At 42.8% G+C, this 25,203-nt stretch overlaps 1 protein-coding gene across 2 annotated transcripts; it reads left to right on the forward strand.

Annotated features, from left to right (window-relative positions):
- On the forward strand, positions 1–25,203 carry zgc:136858 (Indigoidine_A and YeiC_kinase_like domain-containing protein). Of its 2 annotated transcripts, XM_007898521.2 has the most exons (19): positions 1–149; positions 1,767–1,867; positions 3,566–3,680; positions 4,689–4,863; positions 5,496–5,607; positions 6,524–6,630; positions 7,213–7,339; positions 7,808–7,928; positions 8,565–8,650; positions 10,491–10,621; positions 11,803–11,862; positions 12,887–12,953; positions 13,192–13,286; positions 14,855–14,983; positions 16,386–16,500; positions 18,458–18,595; positions 18,957–19,123; positions 20,204–20,292; positions 22,863–25,203. In XM_007898521.2, exons 2-19 carry the CDS (start codon positions 1,786–1,788, stop codon positions 23,071–23,073), a joined length of 2,127 nt encoding a protein of 708 aa, XP_007896712.1. In that variant the 5' UTR covers positions 1–149; positions 1,767–1,785; the 3' UTR covers positions 23,074–25,203. The 2 variants fall into 2 exon arrangements, 1 of the variants encoding a protein (XP_007896712.1); XR_006085161.1 differs by lacking the exons at positions 20,204–20,292; positions 22,863–25,203 and having other exon boundaries at positions 18,458–18,855; positions 18,957–18,996.

Genomic DNA, 25,203 nt, shown 5'->3' on the forward strand with positions numbered 1-25,203 from the left:
AGAGAAGCTGGAAAATGTAAGGCTGTACGAGAAATTATTATTATTATTATAAATTCCCATTCAATGGCAATTTAGAAGATGGACTGAGCGGTTGAACTGATTTCTTGTGATTCATTGCTTTCAGTGAGGCTGGTGACATTTCCAAGTTGGTGAGTAAGTCATAATAACAATAATAATAATAATCCTTGCATTTGATATAGCGCTTTTCACGTCGGGAGGACGTCCCAAAGCGCTTCACAGAACATACTTTAAAGTGAATTGACTGTATATTTGTGGGCGAACGCGGCAGCCAATTGCGCACAGCAATGTCCCACAAACAATCGTAGATTGAAAATGACCAATTTAATTATTGTTTTTGGAGGAATTATTATTAGGTGTGTGGAGTAAGGAAACTTGCCCAAGGTTTCGCCCTGCCTGGAATTGAACTCAGGTCTCTCACTTGCAAAGCGAGTGCTCTAACCACTGAGCTACAGGACTCCACGAGTCATTGGGTGACAAAGTGAGGGAAGGACTAAGAGAGTGACTTAGTCACCGGCCACCCAATATAAAGTATGAAGCATTTAACTTGAGGAGGGGAATCCATCAAAATTATTATGCCAACATTTTTTTCAAATCTTCTGGAAAGTATTCTTTAAATAAATGACCAATAATGACTATACTCGTGGGGAGGGGAGTGGAAGATCAGCGGGGTCTCCTTGGAACTCAACTGTCTTCAAGGTGACATGCTTTTGGACTTGAGCCAACCTTCTTGATACACTGGTTCCTGAGGTAGATAGGTTAAACATACTGCAGGACATTGCTGATGACAGACCAGTCGGTCTGGCTCATCAGTGGGAGAGACCAGTCAGTGAGGGGAAAGGGAATTCTTCCCACTCAGCTCCTATTAACCCTGCAAGCCAAAGCCCTAACAGGTAAGGTGGTCCTTCCTGGACAAGCAGCAGGAAAACTTGCCAGACAGTGCTTTCAATTGAAAATTGTATGGTTTTACAAGAACAAAATTAAATTTGTATAATGCCTTTCACGTCAGGAGGACATCCCAAGACCCTGGACAAACAGTGTTTCAAACCCGAGCTCGGGATTGGGGAGGGTGGAGAGCAGGGGAGCGAAGGAGGATGACTGAAGAGGAGGGTCTTGAGATGGGTCTTGAAGGAGGCAATGAAGGGGGCGAGGCAGAGGGACTGCAAGATGAAGTTCCAGATGGTGGGGCCGAGTGGCAGAAGGTCCACCCACCAATGGTGGGGCAGGCAAGGCAAGGGACGTGAAGCAGGCTGGAGCGGATGGAGTGGGCAGGTTAATAGGGGGTTAGGAGGTGGCAGAGGTAGCTGGTTAAACTCGAGCAGTACCCCAACACACACTCTGGAGTCCTCGAACCGTGGCTCTTGCCAACCTGCACCTAATACGCTCCGAAATTAGGTGATCGGGGTGCGTCCCTCCAGGTAGCAAGTGTGCCTCGCATTCCAGAAATGGTATTTTCCATGTTTAGGTAGCGCACATGGAATTCTCAATCTGGTTTGGATGGTGATAGGTTTCTGCACGTGTCAGACACCTGGCTGACCGAAAACAATTGTGTAAAGATGGCAGTATGTTACATAATATTGCAATCAGCACCGCAACCTAATGATATACTGTCTAACTTTTGATATGTCTCCCACTACCCTGAATGACCTTCCAATTTAAATGAGTAACTATAGTAAACCAATATGACCTGACCAAAGAGCAAAATCTCTACAGGTTGCTCAATAACTTCTGATATTTTTCTTCCCTAGTGCCGATCCTCTTCAGAGAATGCAGCACAGACTCACTCCACTCCTGCTCCTTGCAGCTCACGTCAACCAGGGACTGAGCCCCGTCTGCAGGCGACTACACGGTCTGTTCACAGTCCTCTCTTCACAACTCTCATCATTCACAGTTTCTACAAATATCGCCCTGCTCTTCTCTTCAGCAGAGCGCTCTGTCCTTTCCTTCTGGTCCCTTTTACACTAGCTTACACAAGGACTCTAACCACTATATCTCAGTGGTTAGAGCACTTGCCTTGCAAGCGTGAGGACCCGGGTTCGATTCTCGGACAGGGTGAAACCTTAGGCAAATCTTGAAACGTCCTTCCAAAGTGAAAGGCGCTATAATTTTGTATTAGGCAAGTTTCACACGCCTCTGTTTCCTTGCAGTAAATTGGAACCCGTGTTTCCTTGCAGTTAGTCGATTGGCATTTTCCGAGGGTAATAATCCCTCCAGGTCATAATCCCTCTAAAAAGACATATGATCACTCATTCCATGACTCTTTGTGAGACCCTGATGTGTGTAATTGGCTGCCACGTTTTGTCCACAAAATATACTGTTAGATATCAAAAAAAGGTCACCCAGCATTCCGTTTAGGCAAAATCTGTTAAGCCAAACTTTACTAGTTCTATAAAGTTACACCATAGAGGGATTGCAACAAATCAATACTACCGCGGGTCGAGACGGTCAGCAGCCGAGGTTCCAATCTGTCTTGTCTGGGTATTCAAGCTTTTTGATCTTCCATCAAGTCTTCCCTCGTGCTCCTCCGATCTTTCCCTTCTGTTTTTCCTTTTTTGTTCTCCCTGTCTTTATACTCTCATCCCACTCCCTCTATACCTTCCTCCAATCTCTTGTCAGTCGTTTTTAACATATCCAATCGTGTTTCCTTCAACCCTCTTTCTTTGTACTGACTCCATATGTTCCATGACCTCTCACTCCTTTTGACCCATTGTTAGTACGTTAATTCTGCACCCTTATGCTAACAATACGATATCTCAACAACGTGATAATAATAACAATCCTTGCATTTAATATAGCACCTTATCACGTGATTGACACGTCTCAAAGCGCTTCACAGAATATATAGTAAAGTGGATTGACTGTGTATTTTATGGTTGAAACATGGCAATCAATTGCACACAGCAGTGTCTCACAAACTATCGTGGATTGAGTGACCTATACAGCATCATACAGTACAAGACCCGAGGCTCAGTCCCTCAAGATCCTAGGCTTGGTCGTTTTAAACCAGCTCCAAACAAAATTCAAACTCCCAAGTAATGGAACTGCGTGAGAAAATACTATGTGGAAGGAAGAGAAGTAGAACGACAACAACAAACAAACAACAACAAAATTACATTTGTACAGCGCCTTTCACGTCGGAAGGACGTCCCAAGGCACTGGACAGACAGAGTTATGGACCCGAGCTGAGGGTCGGGGTGGGGGAGGGTTGAAGGCAGGGGGGAAGCAGGGAGATCGAAAGCACGGTCGAAGAGGAAATTAGAACTCAATCCACAAGCAACAGGTGTGTGTTTAGGTGGGGAGGAATCCCCCTTTGAAGCAGCCAGGATCCATATACTGTTAATGTACCCCCACCTTTTTTCTCTAGGGATAGCAGATGATACAGGAATGTTGATGCCCTTTGAGGAGAAGGGATATAAATAACAAGTACTCCGAGCCTTGAAGATTCCAAATAAATGCAAGTTGTTGTTGTAATGGGTGACATTTTTTGAAGACTAAGCTCAAAAATGCTTGAAACAAGCTGCTATATGTGTGTCCTTTCTGTTTGCAGGTGGGCTGCTGAGAGTGCACCCCCGGGTATCAGAAGCGATCGCCAATCAAAAGCCTGTGGTGGTGCTGGAGAGTACCATCATCACACATGGAATGCCGTACCCTCACAACCTCAAGTACGTGCCCTGCATGACCCAATCAGACATAGGAACATTAGAGCAGGAGTAGCCCATTCAGGTTCATGTTCCCTTCATTATGTAATTAACAACGAATGAAAGGGATTTATTAATTTTGCAATGAACAACCAGCCTGTTTTCACTCCTTGTGCATCAATTCCTGTCTTCCCATCTCACCCACACAGGACCATAGAAGTAGAGAAATTTAGAGCATAGAAGAAAGCCATTTGGCTCATCGTTTCTGTGCGGCTCTTTTAAAGACAAAAAGTTGGTCACTCAATCCATGACTGTTTATAATAAAATAATCCTTGCATTTGTTATAATGCTTTATCACCTCTTTGAGATGTCTCAAAACGCTTAACAGAATATGAATATATTTTGTGGATGAAACGTGGCAGCCAATTGTGCACAGCAGTGTTGCATCAGCAGTCATGGACGAGTGACCAACTTATTATTATTACTTTTTTTTTTGAAGGGATTATAGACCCCAGAAAAGCAATCCGCAAATTGACTAACAACTTACTTCCAGCTAGGTAACCAGAGGCATGTGGAGTAAGGAAATTTTCACCCTGTCCAGGAAATGAACCCAAGTCCTCTCACTTGCGAGGTGAGGGCTCTAACCACTAAGTTGCAGGATTCCAGAACTGTTTGTGGGACACTGATGTGCACGATTGGTTACCTCATTTTGCCCACAATTCACTTTACAATATATTCTGTGAAGCACTTTGAGACGTCTCAACAACATGATAAGGTACTATCGCGTCCTAGCGCCTTGGGATGTTCTCCCAACGTGAAAGGCGCTATAAAAATTTAATTTTGTATTTTTTTGGTCTATCAAATGCAAGGATTATTTATTATTAAAAGAGCAACTATCCATATCCCACTGCAGGATGCTTCTTTACTCTATCAAACAGAAATTGTAACCCTGGTTTGAGAAAAGAGTAGCAAATGATAAGTGTAATGAGTAGTGTCAGGTCACTCTTACTCTCCTTCCTTTGTTTGTTCCAGTACTGCTAGAGAGGTGGAGGAGGTGGTGATGAGACATGGAGCAGTGCCGGCTACGGTTGCTGTTCTGAAAGGCAGGATCCATGTGGGCTTGTCCGATCCTGAATTGCAGTACCTGGCTGAGAGCAAGGAAACGTTCAAAGCATCTCGCAGAGACCTGCCATACTTCCTAAGCAAAGTATGAGTTTATAGCACCCTGCAATGTTACAGCACATTGGTGTACTCTGATATCTTTCTCGACAAGCTGCTTACTGGAATCCCACTCCCCTGCTCATTCCCCATATCCTTCAATATTTGTCTCCTTCAAGAATTTGTCTAAATCCTTTCTAAAAGACGTCATGAATTCTGACAGATTGACAGATCGTGGCAGAGACCAATGAGGCTCAGGAACCCGCTATTTCACTGTGCAGCATTTTTTAAGGTTGCCACTTTCTGGAGTAGAAAGAAATGGCTGTAAATGAAGTGGAGTCCGTGGATGAGGTATCATCCTTCTCAACATGCCTTAGCTAAGGCTAAAGAATAAGGCATATGTCCTTTTTTTCTTTCTGAGCTATTTGTTGACAAAACAAGCAAAGAACAAATTTGGAGTCAAAGTTCAGTTACTTCACAGCCTTTAAAGATCCCATGACACCAAAGGAAAAGGGATTTGCTCTCAGGATCCTGGCCAACAATCCTCCAAATTAATTCATCATTTACGCCTTGGCTGTTTGTGGGACCTGGCTAGTAGAATGCTTTCTGTGGATAGAAATACAACGCGCGGTGTTGTTGGGGTTCAGAGCCACTGATTCTGGCTAGGACTTTTTTTGACAGGGCTTCTCTGGTGGTACTACGGTTTCAGCCACGATGATGGTAGCCCACAAAGTCGGTATTCGGGTGTTTGTGACCGGTGGCATCGGAGGGGTGCATCGCGACGGACAAAGGAGTAAGAGATTTCTTTGATACTTGAAATATAAAGGAGTCCCGTAATGTAGTGGTTAGCAAGCTCACATCACAAGCAAGAGGATTCCGGTTTGATTCCCAGGCAGGGCGAAACCTTTAACAAGTTTCCTTACTCCAAATGCCTCTATTAAACCAATGTCCTGTCTGCCTGTTCAGATGGATGTTAAACATCCCATGGCACTATTCAAAAAGAGAAGGGAGTTTCTCCTGGTGTCCTGCTGAATAATCCCCTAAATAAAATTTGTCACTCACTCCATGGCTTTTTGTGGGACATTGCTGTGCCCAACTGGCTGTCGTGTTTTGCCCACTTTACAATCCACTTTACAGAATATCCTATGAAGCTATTGGAAACGTCTCAACTATGTCAAAAGGTGCTATATCAAATGCGAAGATTAGTATAATTATAAAGAATTTCTATCACGCACATGATAAGAAATCTTACGCAGAACTCCTAATGTCTCCATGATGCAGAGCTTGTCATGTCTTTGGGTTCAGAGCTCGTAATGTCTTTGTGTTACAGAGCTTGAAACTCGGTATGATACAGGATTCACAATGTCTCTGAGACGTGATGCAGTTGTCATGCCCTCTCAGTTGACTTGTCTGCTGACACTTGTTGTGAAGCCTGACAAATGAGTAATTAGTGCTTGTAGGTAGCAGAGGATGATGAGTGCCCCGTGGAAACATATTCCATTAGAAAGAAAAGATGTCAAACACCCTCACGTCAGTAAAGGAAAAAAATTGCAATGATTGTCAATGCACAACAATAACCTGCAGTTATACAGCGGCCTTCACGTGGGTGCCAGCTCAAAGTATTGAGTATGAACAACCTATGAGTTAAGTTACGTGCAATGATTCCAGCTTCAGGTTGATTGAATGATTTTGTTTTTTCTTTGTTACAGCCTTGGATATAAGTGCAGATCTCACTGAGCTGGGACGTACTCCTGTTGCCGTGGTTTCAGCAGGAGTCAAATCTATTCTGGACATTGGATGCACATTGGAATATCTGGTATAATGAGTACAGTGTAAAACTACTATCGTTCCACTTCCAGTACCAGCTGTGAGCCCAGCGCCAGCTGCTTGGGTAACTGATGTGTTAGCTTTCAGCAGTCAGTGTGAAATGGGTTTAGATCGCTTCAGCCAAGTTCTCGATGATTATGAGTCTGGCATAGAATTGCCCCCAACTTAGCACTAAATCTCAGTCAGAGAGGCTATAATAAGGTGGTCGGCATGGGCAATGGAAATTGCACATTGGTAGCAATTCTTCTGAGTTAAGACAGAATGGGATAAAATTTGCGGTGCTTCCTAAACCATTCCTTGTCCTAATGAGCACAAGACACGCCTAAGAAACATGTGCAAATTGTACATTGGGTAGGATTGGAGGGAAGAATTAGAAGGCTTTAAATCAGAGCTATTCACTGCCAACCATTCCCACGTGCCTCCTAGCAATGAAGGTAAAACACACTGAGGGTGGGTTGTCCTCCCATCAACGGTAGAGGAAAAGGGGCAAGAAAAAAAAAGATGTAGCAAAGCTGGAACAAATAACACTGCTGGAATATTCTCGCATTACTGTGTGTTTGGGTTGATTTAGGAGACACAGGGTGTGTGCGTGGCCACGTTTGGAAAGACCCGCGATTTTCCTGCTTTCTTCATTCCTCAAAGTGGGTTTCAGGCTCCTTATAATGTGATTACCGAGGAGGACGCAGCACAGCTGATTGGTAGGTCTCTCATCCTTTATTTTATGACTTCAGTAAGTACAGCCAAGATCGTCTGAACATGCTCATTGTAATATTATTGATGATTAACTGTTGTTGGCTGCAGAGGTTGCAGAACTGGGGAGGATGAGATAGGAGTTGGGTTGCTCCAAAATTCCTGGGCACCTATTAGTAAAGGTGCGTGGCATTCAAAAGAAAAGTAGATCAGCTACTTCTTAATTAATGGTATTGAGGGATGGGGACAAAAATGGAAAATCGAATTAAAGAGTTTCCATAGACTGAACAGCGGAACAGACTTGATGGGGTGAATGGCCTTCCCTTGCTCCTATTTGCTATTATTGTGACGGAGCATTTTAGTGTCTGACCTGAGTGTGCCTCAGTGCTTACTATGCTCCAATTGCATTGTTGCTGTGGTCTCGGCAGTGATCTAGCAGGTTGTTTGTGAACTATCTGATGTTTTCATTTAAACAGATAGTGCCTGTGAGCTTGGCCAGGGTAGCGGTGTGCTGATCGCGGTTCCTATTCCTGAGGAGCACGCACCGGAGGGCTTCCTGATTGAAGAAGCTGTCCAGCAATCTGTAGCTGAGGCAAGGTAGACCCCACAAGAACAGTTTCTCTCGTTCTCCTTTCGAGCACCCATATTCAGCCCCACATCGCATCCACCAGCTATGTGGCCGGACTGAGCTATTCACAAGGCCCATGGTTAAGCCTCAAAGACTGTGAGGCACAAAATAAGCAAGGCCGCCTGGTCTTAGGTGTTTTGTCACACGCCCTTATCCTTATTTCCCATTCCCCCCTTACAACTCGGAATCTTGCACTAGGCCCTCTCACAATCCTGCTGGCTACTTCTTTCAAAACACCTAAAACAATAACAAAAACAACTTGCATTTTTATTGCGCGCCTCACACAGGATAGCGTCTCAGAGCGCTTAAGACGTGGGTTGGTCCAGGACCATGGAGAAACACACAAGGTGAATATGGGGCAAATAACTCAAGGACTGTCTTACTTTCACCACAATTTGCATTCATACAACACCTTCTAACTAGGATGAACATTCTGATGCGATGTGACGAGACAATAAAGAGCACAAAGAAACAATAACATTGAATGCAATGGGTGGTAGGTCCATTTCTCTTCCAAGACAACAAGAATGTAGCGGACCAAAGGGTGCACGGGGGCTGATATCTACCAGCTTCGCTGACTACCTGTTGTTGCTCTCTCCATTTAGGGCTGAAGGAATCCTGGGAAAAGAAGTGACTCCCTTCATTCTCCAGAGAGTTATGGAGCTCACACAAGGAGCATCTTTGAGTGCCAGTATCCTTTACATCTTAAAATATACTTGCATGTTTAATAACCTGTCTTGGAATCATTCTTTTAGCTGTAGCTCAATAGTGGATCACATTTTGAATATTGTTGGGCACCTTACTTTTATCTGCACACTAATACAATACAAAATTATATTTGCTAAATGCCTTTCACATCGGGAGGATGTCCCAAAGCGCTGAACAGTCCCGAACAGGCAGGGGTGGGTGGGGGGTTGTTGGGATCAGGAAGGGTAGAAGAGTGGCCGAAGGCCTGTCGAAGAGGAGGGCCTTGAGGTGTGCCTTGAAGGAGACAAAGTTGGGAGCGAGGCAAAGGGAATGTGGGATGGAGTTCCAGAAGGTGGGAGCAGAGAACCTGAAGGCCCGACCGCCAATGGTGAGCGGGTCGGGTGGGGCACATGGAGTAGGTTGGAGCCTGCTGAGTGGAAGGAGCAGACAGGTTGATAAGGGTTTAGCAGGTCGGAGAGGTAGGAGGGGGCAAGGCCATGGAGGGCCTTCAAGATGAGGATGAAAATTTTGAATTCGATCTTCTGAGGGATGGGGAGTCAATGGAGCCTGATGAGGCTGGGTGCGATGGGATCACGGAGCCTGGTGTTGGTGAGGTTATGAGCTGCAAAGTTCTGGATGATCTGCAGCCTGTGGAGGGAAGAGTTGGGAAGGCCGACAAGCATCGGCATAGTCGAGCCTGGTTGTAATGAAGCGATGTATGAAGATTTTGGCGGCCCGAGGGGTGAGGCAGTGGCAATGTTGCGGAGGTGGGGGAAAGCAAAGCAGGTCACGGCATGGAGGTGGGGAAAAAGGACAGAAAGGAGGGTCGAACAAGAAGACTAGGTTCCTGACTGGCTTGGTGAGGTGAGTGTACATCCTTGGATGCTGATGCAGCCAGTGCCTGAGGTGTGGAGGTGCTGGCGAGAACCAATCAGGAGAGCCCCGGTCTTGCTGACGTACAACTGTAGAAAGTTGGCTCTCTTCCAGGACTTGATGTCTGACAGGTAGTCTGTCAGGACATCAGTAGTCCTGGGATCAAGGGTGGAGCAGAGAGAAACAGTTGGGGGGCAGAGAGACCACCAGCTGTCCTTCCTTCCCCAAATTCGGTCGCTGACCAGAACCGCCTGCTTCCACCTCCGCCACATTGGTTATCTCCGACCGCACCTTACCCCAAATGTAGCCGAAATCCTTGTGCGTGAGTTTGTCACTTCCTGCCTGGATTACGCCTCGCAGTTCTCCCGAGCTCCACTATTCGAAAGATCCAGTTCATTCAAAACTCTGCCGCCCGCATACTGACCCAGACCACAAACTCCACACCCACATCTCACCAGTTCTGGTCAGACTCCACTGGCTCCCCATCACCGAACGGATTGACTTCAAGATCCTCACACTCGTGTTCAAATGCCTTCACTCTCTGGCACCTCCCTACCTCTCCAACCTCCTCACTCCTCAATCGACGCCTCCGCTCAACTGGCACCAGCTTCCTGCTCGTTCCTTGCACCCTCCACCCTACCATCGGAGGTCGTGCTTTCAGCTACTAAGCCCTGAAACCCTGGAACACTCTCCTTCAATCCCTCCGCCTTGCCTCCACTCTCCCCTTTTTCAAATCCCGCCTGAAAACCTTCCTGTTCGACCATGCTTACAGCCATCTCCCCCCCACCACCGGATCGGAGCCAAGCTCCGCCACCGTTAAGCGCTCTGAGATGCTATCCTGCTTGGAGGGTGCTATATAAGTGGAAGTTATTGTTGTTATTGTTCATTATTGTATTTTCTTATATTCAAAACTATAACTATAACCCCAACTGCAGGCTTAATGGGCTTTGGCCCTTAACCCCAAACTTTAGACATTGCTCTCATCAAGAATAACGCAAAAGTGGGCAGCCGCATAGCGTGTGCCCTGGCGAGACGGAGACATGGCAAGCATGCAATACCATCAGAACTACAGACAGAGAAGCAGGCCAACCCCACACAACCAGTAAGTTACAACTGAGATGTCTTTTTGTCCGAACACTTATTGTGATTTATCTTAAAAGGCAAAATATATTAATTTAAGTTAATGGTCATGGAGAGGTACTCTTGATCGGTGTCTTTGGACAGCTGTCACAGTCACATGAGGTGGAGAAATCCAGGGTAGAACATTAAGTACCTCTCACACCATTAATTCAATGCCAGAAATAAAATATTTGCTGTTAAAGAAATTGCAACACCAGTAATAACCTACAGCTTTCGTATAATCAATGCAATCCACTGTAACAGAACAGATATTATCATAAAGAACCGAAGGGATTGTACATGTAAAATTATTGTTGTGGCTGTCCCAAGTAATTACAATGTGAAAAATAAGGAACTGGAAAAAATCAGGAAATATATTGTTCTATAAATTGAATGTGGACCTATGTGGCAATGTAAAACAAACATAATTCAATCATTGGTGAAACTTGGACTGTTGATAAGATTATTCAGAAATGGATTGACAAAATACCTTGTGAACAAAATATCAACCTCCTGCAAAAAGTGGCTATTTTAGGAAGCTCAAATGCATTAAGAAAAGTAACATCCATTTGTATGTAAAGTGACAATGTTATTGGTCTAGCCGACCCATAATTGAAAGCCATTAAGAAGTTGCCTCTAAAAGAGTGATTTAAACTGTAATAACATAATAATAATAATCCTTGCATTTGATAAAGCGCCTTATCACGTAGTTGGAGTGACATCTTACACAATGTGATTCCAAGTTCAGACATGGGGCTTGAGCCCATAATTTTTTGACTCTGAAGAAAAAATGATAAGTGTAAACTCATCATTGAAAACATTACTTCCTGGCAACACACTCCCATCTCGTAGTTTCTCTCCAGAAGTGGAGTCCTATAGCTCAATGGTTAGAGTACTCGCCTTGCAAGAGAGAGACCTGGGTTCGATTACTGGCAGGACAAAACCTTGGGCAAGTTTCCTTACTCCACATGCCTGATAATAATCCCTCCAAAAAAAAAAAATAATTTGGTCACTGAATCCACGACTGTTTGTAGGACATTGCTGTGTGCAATTGGCTGCCCCGTTTTGCCCACAAATATACAATCAATTCACTTTGCAGTATATTCTGCTACTGGTTATTTCTGTGATCCTCCTGATTGTCATTCAGTTTTATTCTCCTCACAGGTGGTGATCGGCGGGTGCAATATTGATTTTATTGCAAAGGCAAACGATGATATAATGAAGGTACGTGAGGGGAGCCATTCCTCCTCAATTGGCAAAATGTGTGACTGCTGCAGTCTCCGTTGACACATTCACTGCTTTTTGAATCACTTGACTGTGAATCTCATTTGCAGTTTTGTTCTTTAAAACCTACAACTGGTGGCATGTTTTGCCTACGCTGTGCTCCGATTGCTATCAGGCTTGACATTTTCCCTTTGACATTCAATTGTCAGGAGATTGTGTATCCAGCAGGACTAAAGATTATTTGTTCTTTCCAATACATTGGGTCAACCACTTTTAATCTGTGATAACCAATACAGACGTAACAAGCACTTATAAACATCTAATTCACACACATGGGTCTGTGCCCTCAATTTTCTACAGTGGCCTTGGGAGCGTTTAGCACAGACATAGTCTAAAGAATTGCTACTCCAGCATTCATCTAAAGATGTGAATAAAGTCAGCAATACGCATTTTGGACGTTTGTCCTCAGTGCGGAGGGAAAATAATTGGTGGCTTGAAGCATCAAATCTACCTGTGACTGACTGACTGATGTCCACACAAATGGACCACTCTTTGCTCATCATACTTGTTCCGGTAATTTATTTTTGGTCAACCGGTTGTCCAATACAATCGGAAACCCATCACCATGCTGAAAAGTATCCAAACCAGAGTTCCATGCATCCCACCTACACGTCCAAATTCCCGGGTCCAGAATGGAATGTGTACTCTCTGCCTGGAGGCACTCATTCTGCTTACCTAATGTTGAAGAGTATTAGGTGCATTTGGCAAGAGCAAATGCTTCGGGACCCCAGAGTGTGTGATGGAGTACTGCCAGAGTCTAATCAGCTAAAACTGCAAAGCTGGCAATTGAAAGCACTGTCTGACAAGCTTCCTACTGCTTGTCCAGCTGGTATTATGATAGATACCATTTACATCACATTGGATAAGGTGCCACACTGACCAATGGGCAATTATTGCTTTTCACATCAACGCAAAGTTCATTCTCCATCTCGAGTGGACTCTTTAACAACTCTTTCTGTTGCAGTTTGGTGGAGTCACAAACCCAGGCAGTGTTTATCAGTCCTTCGGGGGAGTCGGAAGAAACCTGGCAGGTACTGAGATCTGAGACTTCACATCAAGGGTTTGATATCAGCAGTGCAAACATACCTGCTCATTCAGGTCATGGGGTTCTGCATTAAATGGGCTATCTCTTTGAGGAGTTTGTCAGATCTGATTATGATTCTACTGCTGGTCCCTCACATCCAGCATCATCAGTAGTGGAGTGGGAGGGGAGGAGGGGTAAAAGTCAATCACTGCACAACGAAGTACGACTGAGTGTGTTTATTTCAGATTGTCTGAGTCGTCTGGGGATAGCACCACTCTTCATCTCTGCTATTGGGCAGGATGGACATGCAGAAGCATTCCTTCACAATTGCAGTCACATGGTATGTCAACGTAACTACACCTATCGACATTTATAACCATGAGCTGGTTGTTATTATATAATAGAGCATTTTAAATCAACTAAATATACTGTGACCACAGTAATGCAACACAAATTTTACTCCTTCTCCCCTGCCACTGAATGTATTCCTGTCCATATTCCCTTCTACCCTTTGTTACTGTGTATAACACTTCTCTATTACTCTAGACCATTTGTTACTGGGTACAACATTACTGTAATACGGTACATTAGTGTACAAATTATAATATGACATGTCCACTGAATTATAATATTCCTGTATATATTACAAGAGGTATAGTGCTGCTTGATATATTTTAACATCTTTTGAAGTGAGAAATATATTTGTAGTTAAGTGCTTCAGTACCTATCACACATTAACACTCTACTAGGTAAATCACTCCAGAAACCATTATATAATAACATCCTGCTCATTGGGGAAGTTGCTCCCATAATAATTATACAATATTTCGATGTTACTAGATGGATTATTTCAGTAACTACGACAACTGTTACTGGTAACCAAGAAAATTGCTCTTATAACTATTATTGAATAATCCTCTGTATTACCAATGACTATTATATAATAGCCAGTGTGACCAAGTAAATCAGTCCTGTAGGGTTTTATACCTCACCACCTGAAAAATTCCAAAGTAAACACAAAAGGGTCATAATGAATTAACATGTATTGTCAATAATAGAAGATTATCAAATCAGATTGTCAAATAATAGAAGAACATAGATCACTATCTAATATGCATTAGATAAAATAGCGGCCAAGTCAGAAAAATTAAGTAATGATCGGGTTACCTTTTTGCTGGGAGAACTTCAGCTATCTTTTTAGCTAGCATTTACAAAAGACACTCTCTGTCTACCTGTATCCACAGCTCAAACTTATAGTCGGCCTCCATTTTAACCCATAATCCTTCAATTTGCAGCTGCTTTCTTTGTTTGATGACCAGTTTCAACCATTTTCAAGATTGGGTTCTTGTCTAAGTCCATGTTTTTCTCACATTATCAACAATGCATAAGTGTGGGATGGGGTTTCAAAACCAAGGAGACAATATTAATCAGTCCTTTCCCCACAGAATTAAATTCTGCGAGACAGGTTTATCAGTCCTTTCACACAAAGTTATTTTATCTTTTTCCTTACACTCATGTAACTATTATTTAGTAACTTGATGTTACCAGGTAAATCACTCCAGTAAGTATTATATACCTACTGTTACCAGGTGAATTGCTCTTGTAACTATTATATAATAACAACCTATGTTAATGGGGAAGTTACTTGGTAATCGCCATTGCTTGGTAAAATACATTTAATGCATTGTATATTGCAGAACTGCACATTATAAAAAATCTATATGAAATGCTCTATGCAAAATCCTGTGTTATGCAGATGTAATGCATATTGTGCCTATTAAATTTACCAGATCACCAGCAGTTTGACCTCTCTGTGCCATGCTCCATGTTTATCCATACCGATGCATTAATGTTGTGCTGCTGTACAGCACTATGAAATTCCTAATCACCTGTTCTGACTCTTTCCAGGACACCAGTGCTGTGGCAAGGTTACCAAGCTGCAACACAGCAACATACTGTGTGGTGATCACAGGAACCGGGGAGCTGTGTATGGGAATTGGGGACATGGACATTCACCAGCAGATAACGGAGCAGTATGTAAGAACAAGAGCCCCTGACTCACAATTTACTTTCCATGACTGACAATACATTATAGTTTTAGAAACAAAGGTTTCTGAAATTACCAGAAATTATAGAGGTTCGGACGAAAAATCATCCACCTGAAACGTTAACAAACTTTCCCCTCTCCATAGATGGTGTCTGACCTGCTCAGTGTTCCCAGTGACTTCTGGTTTTATTTCAGATTTCCAGCATCTGCAGCACTTTGCTTTTTTTTTTGAACTTATAGAGGGTTCAAAGCACGTAAGGGCAAGAATAATCCTTGCAGTTGATCTAGCGCCTTATCATAGCGTCAAGATGTCTCAAAGCACTGTTTACATTGCTGGGTGTACATGATGTCACTGAGTTCCATCCATCTGCCCATTCCCTCCCCTTCGCAAACAGAGGCTTCTTGGACATTCCTGCACTTTGCACTCCACCACAGGCATCTGAGTTTTTAGCTACTTTGCCCTAGTTTTCTTGAGCTCTCTCTCTAAAATTCTCCACTTACACCCACCATCTCTGTTTTTAAAACTCTTCTGACAGTCCATCTCTTTTGGTTGTGCATTCACTCATCTCCCTCCACCAATACATTTCCCATCTTGCTTGATTTTATCGTATGTGAAAAGTGTTATATATGGTGTGCAAGTTATATTTGAGTGACATGTCAAGGATATAATTTAAATCTTAGAGTTGAGTTGTACCTTTTTAATAATAAATAATAAAAAATTCTTCCATTTGATATAGTGCCTTATCACGTCGTTGAGACATCTCAAAACACTTCACCGAATGTTTTGTAAAGTGGGTTGATTGTGTATTTTGTGAGCGAAACGTGTCAGCCAATTCCACAAACAGTTGTGGATTGAGTGACCAATTTTTTTTGAGGGCTTATTACCCCCGGAAAGTGACTAACTTACTGCTAGGTAAACAGAGGCATGTGGAGTAAGGAAACTTGCCTAAGATTTCAGCCTGCCCAGGAATCGATCCTGGGTCTTCTCGCTTGTGAGGCGAATGCGCTAAATACTATATATGGGACTCCAAGTGATTTTTTTACTTTCCTGAGGGCTCTTCCAATGTAATCTTCTTCCCCTTTCCCAATGGTATTATTTTTCTCCAATGGGCAATGTAGACTATGTACAACCTCTTCCTGAGCATCTTTGCATTGGAGAATTGTATCATGGTGGGTGGAAGAGAGGTGGATTGGGGGATTACACAATAAGTGTGCTCAGACCTGTAAAAAGTACATCAACTCTTTGTAAGACTTCATTTAGAAAGAATGATTTATGGACAGGGGGGGAACTTTAAAGATGGTACCTGGAGCCTCTCCCCCACAAAGTGTGTACCCACATCCGCATCATCACTATTATTCCTGAGTATCTGAGCTGCTGTTTGTCTTTTGCAGACTTCTCAGTTTGAGGAACGGCTGCGCTCAGCATCACTGGTGTGTTTGGATGGGAATATCCCTGTGTCAACCTTAGACTATGTCTGCAGAGTCGCTAAAGACCATAATGTGCCAGGTAAGGAACTGCATGAGCAGGTTTGTTCTCCGGTCTGTACTGACATAGTTTATTCCAGCCAGGCTTAGGGTGGGACGAATTGGGGACAGTGGGTTGGGAGTTTCTGGAGAGCGTATGTGTGACTATGATGGTGGCATGGCCTACAAGTAGTATCCAGGCTCACCCAAGATTATTAATGGTCACTCGGGCATGAGCAAGCTGATAGTATTGTACCCCTACGTGGTTGCTGCATTCTTAATGGGGAACAACAACTTGTGTATATATATAGTGCCCCTCACTCAGGGTGGCTTGACAGTGGCGGAGCACGATACTGAGCCGGGGGAAGGGGGAGGTGACGGTAGGCACGGTCGAAGAGGAAGTCTTCAGGCGCAATCTGAAGATGGGGATGAAAGAGAGCAAAGCAAAGGGATAGAGGAACAGTGTTCCAGGGTTTCGGGGTGCAGTGGCTGAAAGCACGGCCACTAATGGTAGAACGGAGGGCATGAGGGACATGCAGGAGGCCGGAGCCAGTAGAGTGGAGGCAGTGGGTTAGGAAGTAAGCAGGTCGGAGAGGTAGGGAGGTGCCAGGGCATGAAGGGATTTGAAGACGAGTGTGAGGAACAGCCTCGTTCCAAAATGATCCTGGTGTAGTTCCCGGAATGACTGTGTAAGCAGACTGCTCCTGACAGTCTGCACACAAATATTTTACTAAAGGTAACAACTGAAAGAAACTTCACTAGTCATATCATCCTGAAGGTATGCAATATTTTGCAATAATATATATTGAGTGCATAGATTTTGGGTAGGCAAATGGGTTAACTATGTTGCATACAACCATAATAACATTTCATTTGATACAACGTCAATAACACTGATAAGTTTCAAGCAGGAAAATCACTGGATTTTGTATTTTGTAGATGAATGCAGCCACCAATTTGTGTACAATAATGACTCAAAATAGCTATGAGGTGAATAAACAATTCTAGGGGATTGTTGATCAGAAAAACTCCCTTCTCTATTTCCAAATAGTGTCTTGGGATCTTTAACAGGCAGGTGAGAGCTTGGTTTAAAGGATCCTCAAAAAGTTGCCTAAGATAAAGCATTGCTCATCCAGCTCTAAACTGGAATATTAATTAAAATTAACTTGGCCAATTTCCTTTCTTGTTCTGTGACTATGTGAAAATGTCCCCAATCAGATCACACCACCAATGCCAATCCAGGAATTTGACTTATGGTGTAAAATCCTGAATGTTTTGTGTTTTCTAGTCTGAGCGGAGATATGCAGATCGAGAACAAAAGGGCAGGAGCTAAGTTGAAAAATGCTCTCATGGTTTCCTTAATGGTGCAGCACTGTAAGGAAAGCCAGTACTGGGCCAGCTGTTCTGTGAAGCTGCTTCAGATGCCTTTGCCTGTCCAATTGCACCATCTGCTGTTATATTAATAGTGCCAGAGACAAGGTGGATTCTGGTGATTGTTGAGAAAGCATAAACACCCAAACGTGTATCAGTGAGATAACAGGCAAACTAAAAGCTATCCCCAAAGACTGACTCCACCAAATTTGTGTCAGCAAGAGCTGATCATTGTTAGATTTACACCTAAATACACAAGAAACTGAGCTGCATGGAATTACCCCACCTGAGTGAGAGAGAGAGAGAGAGCTCCAAAAGCAGGACAAACAGTGCACAGGAGGTCATTGCTAGTTTTCAGTGGGCAAGTTTCCTTACTCCACACGCCTAATAATAATCCCTCCAAAACAAAACAATAATAAATTGGTCATTTTCAATCCACGACTGTTTGTGGGACACTGCTGTGCACGATTGGCTGCCGCGTCTCGCCCACAAATAAACACTTTACAGCATATTCTGTGAAGCGCTTTGAGACGTCGAGAAGATGTGAAAAGTGCTATATCAAATGCAAGGATTATTATTATATATAGCTATTATCCGGACACAATCCTGAAATGTTGGTTTATTTGCAGTGTGGTATGAGCCCACAGACTTCAACAAGGCCAGTAAACCCTTTGTATCGGACAGTTGGAGAGCCCTGATGTACACCTCACCCAACCTAGGCGAGCTCCGCTCGATGAACGAAGCTCTGGGCTTGCCAGTTCCAGCAGGTAATTTCCAAGCATTAGATTTTGTTTTCAGACACGAGATGTTTCCAGCATCCCAACAGAGGCAGAGTCACAGGATCTTGATAGACATATAGAAACATAGACATTTGTGGCCTGAAGTCATTTCTGCCCTCATCATATCTGTCCCACTGCTGGGGGGGAGTACATGAACTCTTGTCCTATTTACCAGAAGAGGTGAAACCTGCAGACTGAATGGTGCTGGGCTTGGCGCCGGACTGTTATAAGTGGTTGGAGACGCCCTTGTAAGTAGACACATGAAATCGTTTGCTCCTGAGCTCACTGGAACATTGCCTGATGCCTGTGATGTTACTGTATGATTTTTGTTTCTCTCCTGGGTGCTCAGAGTTGCCCTCAGAGATGGAGGATGTGATTGACGTGGCAATGAGCATGTCGCGGCCACTGCTGAAGCACCTGCAGTGTGTGCTGGTTAGTCTGGGCTGTCAAGGCGTGCTCCTATGTGGCAGGGGTGAAGCAGGAACACTTTCTCTTCAGCCAAGGAAAGACCATCAGGTCAGCAGACTCTATAGGTGGTGGATTGTCTTGTACAGTCCAGCCTCTGTTTGTTTGTTTGTTTGTAATAATAATAATGATTCTTGCATTTGATATAGTGCCTTATTATGTCATTGAGATGGCTCATAGAGCTTCACAGAATATGTTGTAAAGTGAGTTGACTGTGTATTTTGTGGACAAAATTTCGCCCACAAAATATACAGTCAATTCACTTTACAGTATATTTTATGAAGCGCTTTGAGATGTCTAAAAGACGAGAACAGCGCTATATCAAATGCAAGGATTATTATATATATATTATAAAATGTGCCAGCTAACTGCACGTAGCAGTGTCGTACAAACAGTCGTGGCTTGAGTGACCAAATTTTTTTTTGAGGGATTATTACCCACACGAAGTGATCCGCCAATCGACTAACAACCGGGCTCCTACTTACTGCTAGGTAAACAGAGGTGTGTGGAGGAAGGAAACTTGCCTAAAGTTTTGCCCCACCTTGGAATTAATTATCCTCATTAATATTAATGATGCATCACTAGTTAACAGCCTGATGGATGGGTGATGTAGCAGGTTATTTACTGCACTGAAGTAGGCATATAGTCACCCAGTTTATGAACTGAGCAATGAGCTGTACTTACATGTATCCACAGTGTTCGTCATTTATAATTGAAAATGCAGATATCACAACAAGAAGAGGCAAACAGTTCCACCTCCGGGTAATCAGATGTGTGTCACACTGACAAACAGGAACTCACTCCAATAGGAGAAGGTGTCAGACAGGAGTTCCCCAGATCAGTGTGACATTTGTCTTTACCTGCATGAAATACTGTTTGCAACTATGATTCGCTGTTTGTGACTGCTTGTTGTGAATAGTACATCTTCAAAAGACTGGCTATAGGAGACTTACCTTACCCCCACCCCCTGAGAGAAAGCCCCTACTTCTTCACTTGCTTCCTCCCTGCTATTACAGTCTGAGATCAGTCAACCAATGTCCTGAGGATGAAGTGCGCAAACCCAGCATCCAAGGGCTCTGGAGCAGAGCTCGGGAAGGAACATCTCTTTTATGGTTTCTGTTCTTTTTCTAGAGTGCAATCGGTAAGGTGTGTGCTCTCCATCAACCGTCAATTTCTGTGGATGCGGAAGAGATAATGAATGTGTCTGGAGCTGGCGACAGGTACAAGACCCTCAACCTCCTCACCAACCCACCCGTCTGATAATTGCAAATTCTATTTCTCCACACATGAACTGGATAGAGTTTGACATTCAATTCTAAGCAGGTTCAATGGAGCAAAGTTACAATGTTTCTTTATTTGCAACAGCACTATGAGGCCTACGTGGGAATCTTGGCACTGAATGTGCCTAAAGGAAGAAAGTAACAAATCCTGTTAACCTACTCTTAATCTCTCTTCATTCTGCAGTAGTAGCAGGATCTATCATCTGGCCAGCCTTACCCATTAGCAGAGATTTGAGGAGGATTATCTAAAAAAAAGCAAAGGGATTTCCTTCCAATTATACAAGTTAGGGTAGGTTAGGAAATAAAAAGACACTGGCAGTGGAACAAGAGACCCATTAAGTCATTCTTAATAGCTACTAACTATGAATCTTAAAGATTAGATAGCTGAAATCGCATTTGATTTAGCTTTTAAGCTAGATATTTTTCCAGTGAACCATGGTGAGACATGGTGTTCATTATACACAAAAACATTAATCTCAGCTTGTTTACCTTGTGTGCATTGGATAGTGATCAGTGACTGCTTTGCAGATGTCTTATTTCTACCAGAAAAAATATAGCGTCCTTCCTACTGACTGAGGATCAGCATTACACCTTTACAAATCCACCCCCCACCACTCCCCCCCCCCCCCCATAAGGAATATTTTACTAACCTAGTTTCCTGGCACAAACCTTCTAATAACAGTGCATCCTTTTACCCATCCTTCACCCTGCTGCTTCAAAGCGATTTCCTTCATTAATGATGTGTCCTTTCAGCGGTTCCTCTGTTGCTTGGAACTGAGGATGACCAGTCATATTACTTGCTGGTTAGCAATTGATGGGTCCCATTTTGTGGCCTCCTTGCTTGACTTTGGAACCCGCATGCATTGTTGGAAGTGCATCTTTGAGATGAGACATTAAACTGAGGTCCAGCCTACCTATTCAGGTGGCCTTTAACGAAAATACACTGTTAGAAAAAAGAGGGGAATTTCTCCCAGTATCCTGACCAACAATCCTCCAAATTACTTGGGACGTTCATCTCAAATCTGTTTGTACAAGTGGCCTCCACATTTGCCTACAATCCAATCACTTCATTGGACTGAGTTACTTGTGAAGTGTCTTGAGATGTTTGACTTTATAAGATGATAAGGTGCTATAAAAATGTAATGTATAGTTGCTATGTGCCTTTTAGGTAGCATTGAATCTAGTGATAAAAGGCAACACAGGTTAGTTCCTGTGAGAGCTTCCTGTGCATATCTTTACCTCACTGTTATTCTTTGCCTTGCTGCCGCACTTTGTCTTCACTAATTCCCTTTTGGTTCCACCTCGCACGCCACGGCCAATGTTTTCCACTGTTTGTCACCACGGTGAGCAAATAATAACAGGTCTCACTCTGCTAAAGTTTGCACTTTGTTTAATCGCTCCTGACCACTTTAAACTAAAACTGTACTTGTGGTTTCAAAAAGGTGAAACTCAGCAATTTTTTAACTTGAGCCCAATTTTTTTNAAATATACAGACATATTTGTTGATCCTTTGGCAATAATCGGACGCATGACTTACAGCAATAATAATTTGATATGGCAACTTATTACATTATTGGCACGTCTCAAAGCGCTTCAAAGAAGATATTGGAAAGTGGATTGATTGCATCTTTTGTGGGCGAAATGTGACAGTCAATTGTACACAGCAGAGTCCCACATTGTGGATTGAATGAACAAATTATTTTTATTTATTTATTTTTGGAGGGATTACTATCCCCAGAAAGGTAAATAACAACCAAGTTCCGACTTACTGCTAGGTAAATAGAGGCATCTGGAGTGGGTAAACTTATTTAAGGTTTCACCCCGCCTGGGAATCAAACCCAGGTCCTCTTGCTTGTCAGGCGAGCACGATGACCACTACCCTTCAGGACTTCACGATGCAATTGCGTAACGCATCAGCTTTTTTAAACCATCTAATCACTGCTGTTCAGAGAATGAGCGTGATTTCACTTTCGACTTTTAAAAAGTTCTTTATTAGTTAATAATGTGGAGTCCTGTAGCTCAGTGTTTAGAGCACTCGCCTTGCTAGCGAGACACCTGGGTTCATTTCCAGGCAGGGCGAAACCTTGGCCAAGTTTACTTACTCTACACGCCTAATAATAATCCCTCCAAAACAAAACAATAATAAATTGGTCATTTTCAATCCACGACTGTTTGTGGGACACTGCTGTGTGCAATTGGCTGCCGCGTTTCGCCCACAAATATACTGTCAATTCACTTTACAGTCTATTCTGTGAAGCGCTTTGAAATGTCTAGGAGACGTGAAAAGTGCTATATCAAATGCAAGGATTATTATTATCATCATCTATTTTTTAAGAGGAAAATATGATGTGAAAAAGTGTGTTTCTTCTTCATCTGCTCCAAATCAGTTAATATTTATTGTTGACTTTTGATAAGTCTATGGCAGCCCTCATATTACAACATCAAATCATCACTTTCTTTTTCTAAGGATCAGCCGCTGCCCATTTACCAAATCGTTTTTGTCTTCACAGCCTTGCTGCCGCAGTGATTGCGGGTCTGCTAAGTGGACAGGACACACACACCTGCCTCAGGATGGGGCTGCTGGCTGCTAACTACTCCCTCAAGTCACGGGATCCCATCTCCAGGTCCATCACTATGGATAGTGTAAACCCACAGCGGGTCAATGAGAGAGCCTGGCTTGCACCAACCTACCACTGGGTGGACGAGACCTTCATTAAATAGAAACTGTAATATCTCTGCACAATTTGAAGGATTCTTGTTAATCTGGAGTAATTTCAACTTTGTTTTCTCTGACTTTGATTCAAAGTCAAATAATATTGTCTCCTCTGTTTGGAGCAGTGATACCCTGAGTTCGGTAAACACATGATTTCCATGAAATTCAGAACCTCACTCAAAGAGTCTGTAAAGATTTACATTGGAGCAGTTAGGGTGATTTTGTGAAAACCACACTGGCACTGTTACACTGACCTGGGTGTGTCTGACAAGGCAGTATAGAAGGGAGGGGGATATATTGTAGTTGAGGCACGGTTAGGTAGAAAAGCAGAGACTCCATATGTACTCTGTGTGCACCTAGATAACTTAGGAAGAACAAGGTAATTCAGTCAATTTCTGCTCCTTCCACCGGACACTCCCTATACAATACAGAACAAAGTGAACTATTGCTACCAGGGTCTTCATACAAGAAGCTGAAAACGAATTCTATATCAAAGTTTTCTTTATATTTTATTCATGTATTGAAGCATTATAAGCAAATCAGCCTCTCCATATAAGAATAATGAATATATACTATTGCTAAGTGTTGCCAGCAATAAAACATATACTTACATATCAATTACTTTGATGCTGTAGATTGGCAAAACCTTGTTAAGTGACTGTTATGCTGTTTACTGATATATGGTTTGTTTGGGGATAGAAAGTTACATTTGTATTACAATCCTTTGATTTAATACCTTTATCTATTCCATTTAATTGTTAAGTGAGTTTTTGCTGATGATTGTACTTTGTAGCAGTTATAACCTTGCTAGGAATGAACAGTATCTGTATTTTTTTTGTCTTTTATCCTTGCTCTGCCTGGTACTGCTACACTTTCAAGGGGGGTTGTATTATTAATTTTATGACATTTCTTGGTTTGAACCTGATGGATGTTCGTTTTCCTTGCCTTGTTTGGTTGGATATGGTAATGAGGAGTAGGGGTGAACCACCAGATGGGTGCAGATGGGTGAGAAATGGAACAAAGGAACGGTGTTGATGTATGATAAGAGGATGGCCTTGACTATCACAATTGGAGATAGTCATGCCTCCTTATCTCAGGTCACTATTTTTACTAGTGCAAAGCTGTGCTACCTTATGTAAGTTCATATTTTTATCAATGTTATCAAGATGCAACCAGAGGTAGATCCCACCTACACATGGAAATAATGGAATTCTCAGTTTGGATTGAATATTCTTAAACATGGCGATGGGCTTCCGTGTGTGTCAGACACCCGGCCAACCCCAAAAAAGAACGCTTCAATGATATAGTTTTTGAAAGATAAAAAGCAAGAAAATGATATCTGTGAGATTAACTAGCCAATGTTGCAGCTAGGAGTTGAAGGAATGGTTAAGCAAACGAATGGGTATAAACAAAGCTGTTGTAGCTGCTGCTCTTCAGAACAGACCCGAGAAGAAAGACGATACCATTTAAAAAAGAAGACTCCTGCAACTGTGTATTCTGTTCTACAGCTTGTTAATTCTATCATATTCACTTCTATATAGAAGTTGTAACCGTTAATTTTTACCTATCTTGTGTGAGCTTGATTTTCTCGGGGTCCCGAATCAAACCAAGACTCACAATTTTCCCAGTTAATAATTTGACTTAACTTAAATACACAAGTGGCCCATTGCAGTCAACAGTATCTAGTCTTAATATTGTAATAATAATAATCCTTGCATTTGATATAGCATCTTATCACGTTGTTGAGACGTCTCAAAGCGCTTCATAGAACTTATGGTAAAGTGAATTGATTGTACCTTTTGTGAGCAAAACTCGACAGCATTCTTTTTGTATCATGGTCACCACTGTACGTGAACAGACCAGCATGAAACTTATTGCAACCTCAATTGTGCAATTGCTTTGCAAAACTAATTTGCATGTCATGACTCTGGTTTAAACTTCATAACAGATATATTAAAATTGTTTCTATACAAGGGACACACTGGCTATGCATGATGTGCAGGGTTGGAGAGAGGTTTCCTATGAAACAACCAATGATTACTGCCATCATATTTCCTTTCAAGAATGACTAGAGCCTTAGTTTTGCAATGTTACAGCTAGAAGATTAAATGGCAGGAATCAACCCCTGTTGACCTTTC

Source organism: Callorhinchus milii, unplaced genomic scaffold (genome assembly GCF_018977255.1).
Source record: "Callorhinchus milii isolate IMCB2004 unplaced genomic scaffold, IMCB_Cmil_1.0 Scaffold5, whole genome shotgun sequence".
NCBI classification, from domain to species: domain Eukaryota; kingdom Metazoa; phylum Chordata; class Chondrichthyes; order Chimaeriformes; family Callorhinchidae; genus Callorhinchus; species Callorhinchus milii.

Coding starts and splice junctions, on each gene's coding strand:
- zgc:136858 (XM_007898521.2), top strand. CDS start 1,786: ATGCAGCACAGACTCACTCCACTCCTGCTCCTTGCAGCTCACGTCAAC. Junction 5,608..6,523: donor GCATCGCGACGGACAAAGGA/GTAAGAGATTTC, acceptor TCTTTGTTACAG/CCTTGGATATAAGTGCAGAT. Junction 7,340..7,807: donor GGACGCAGCACAGCTGATTG/GTAGGTCTCTCA, acceptor TCATTTAAACAG/ATAGTGCCTGTGAGCTTGGC.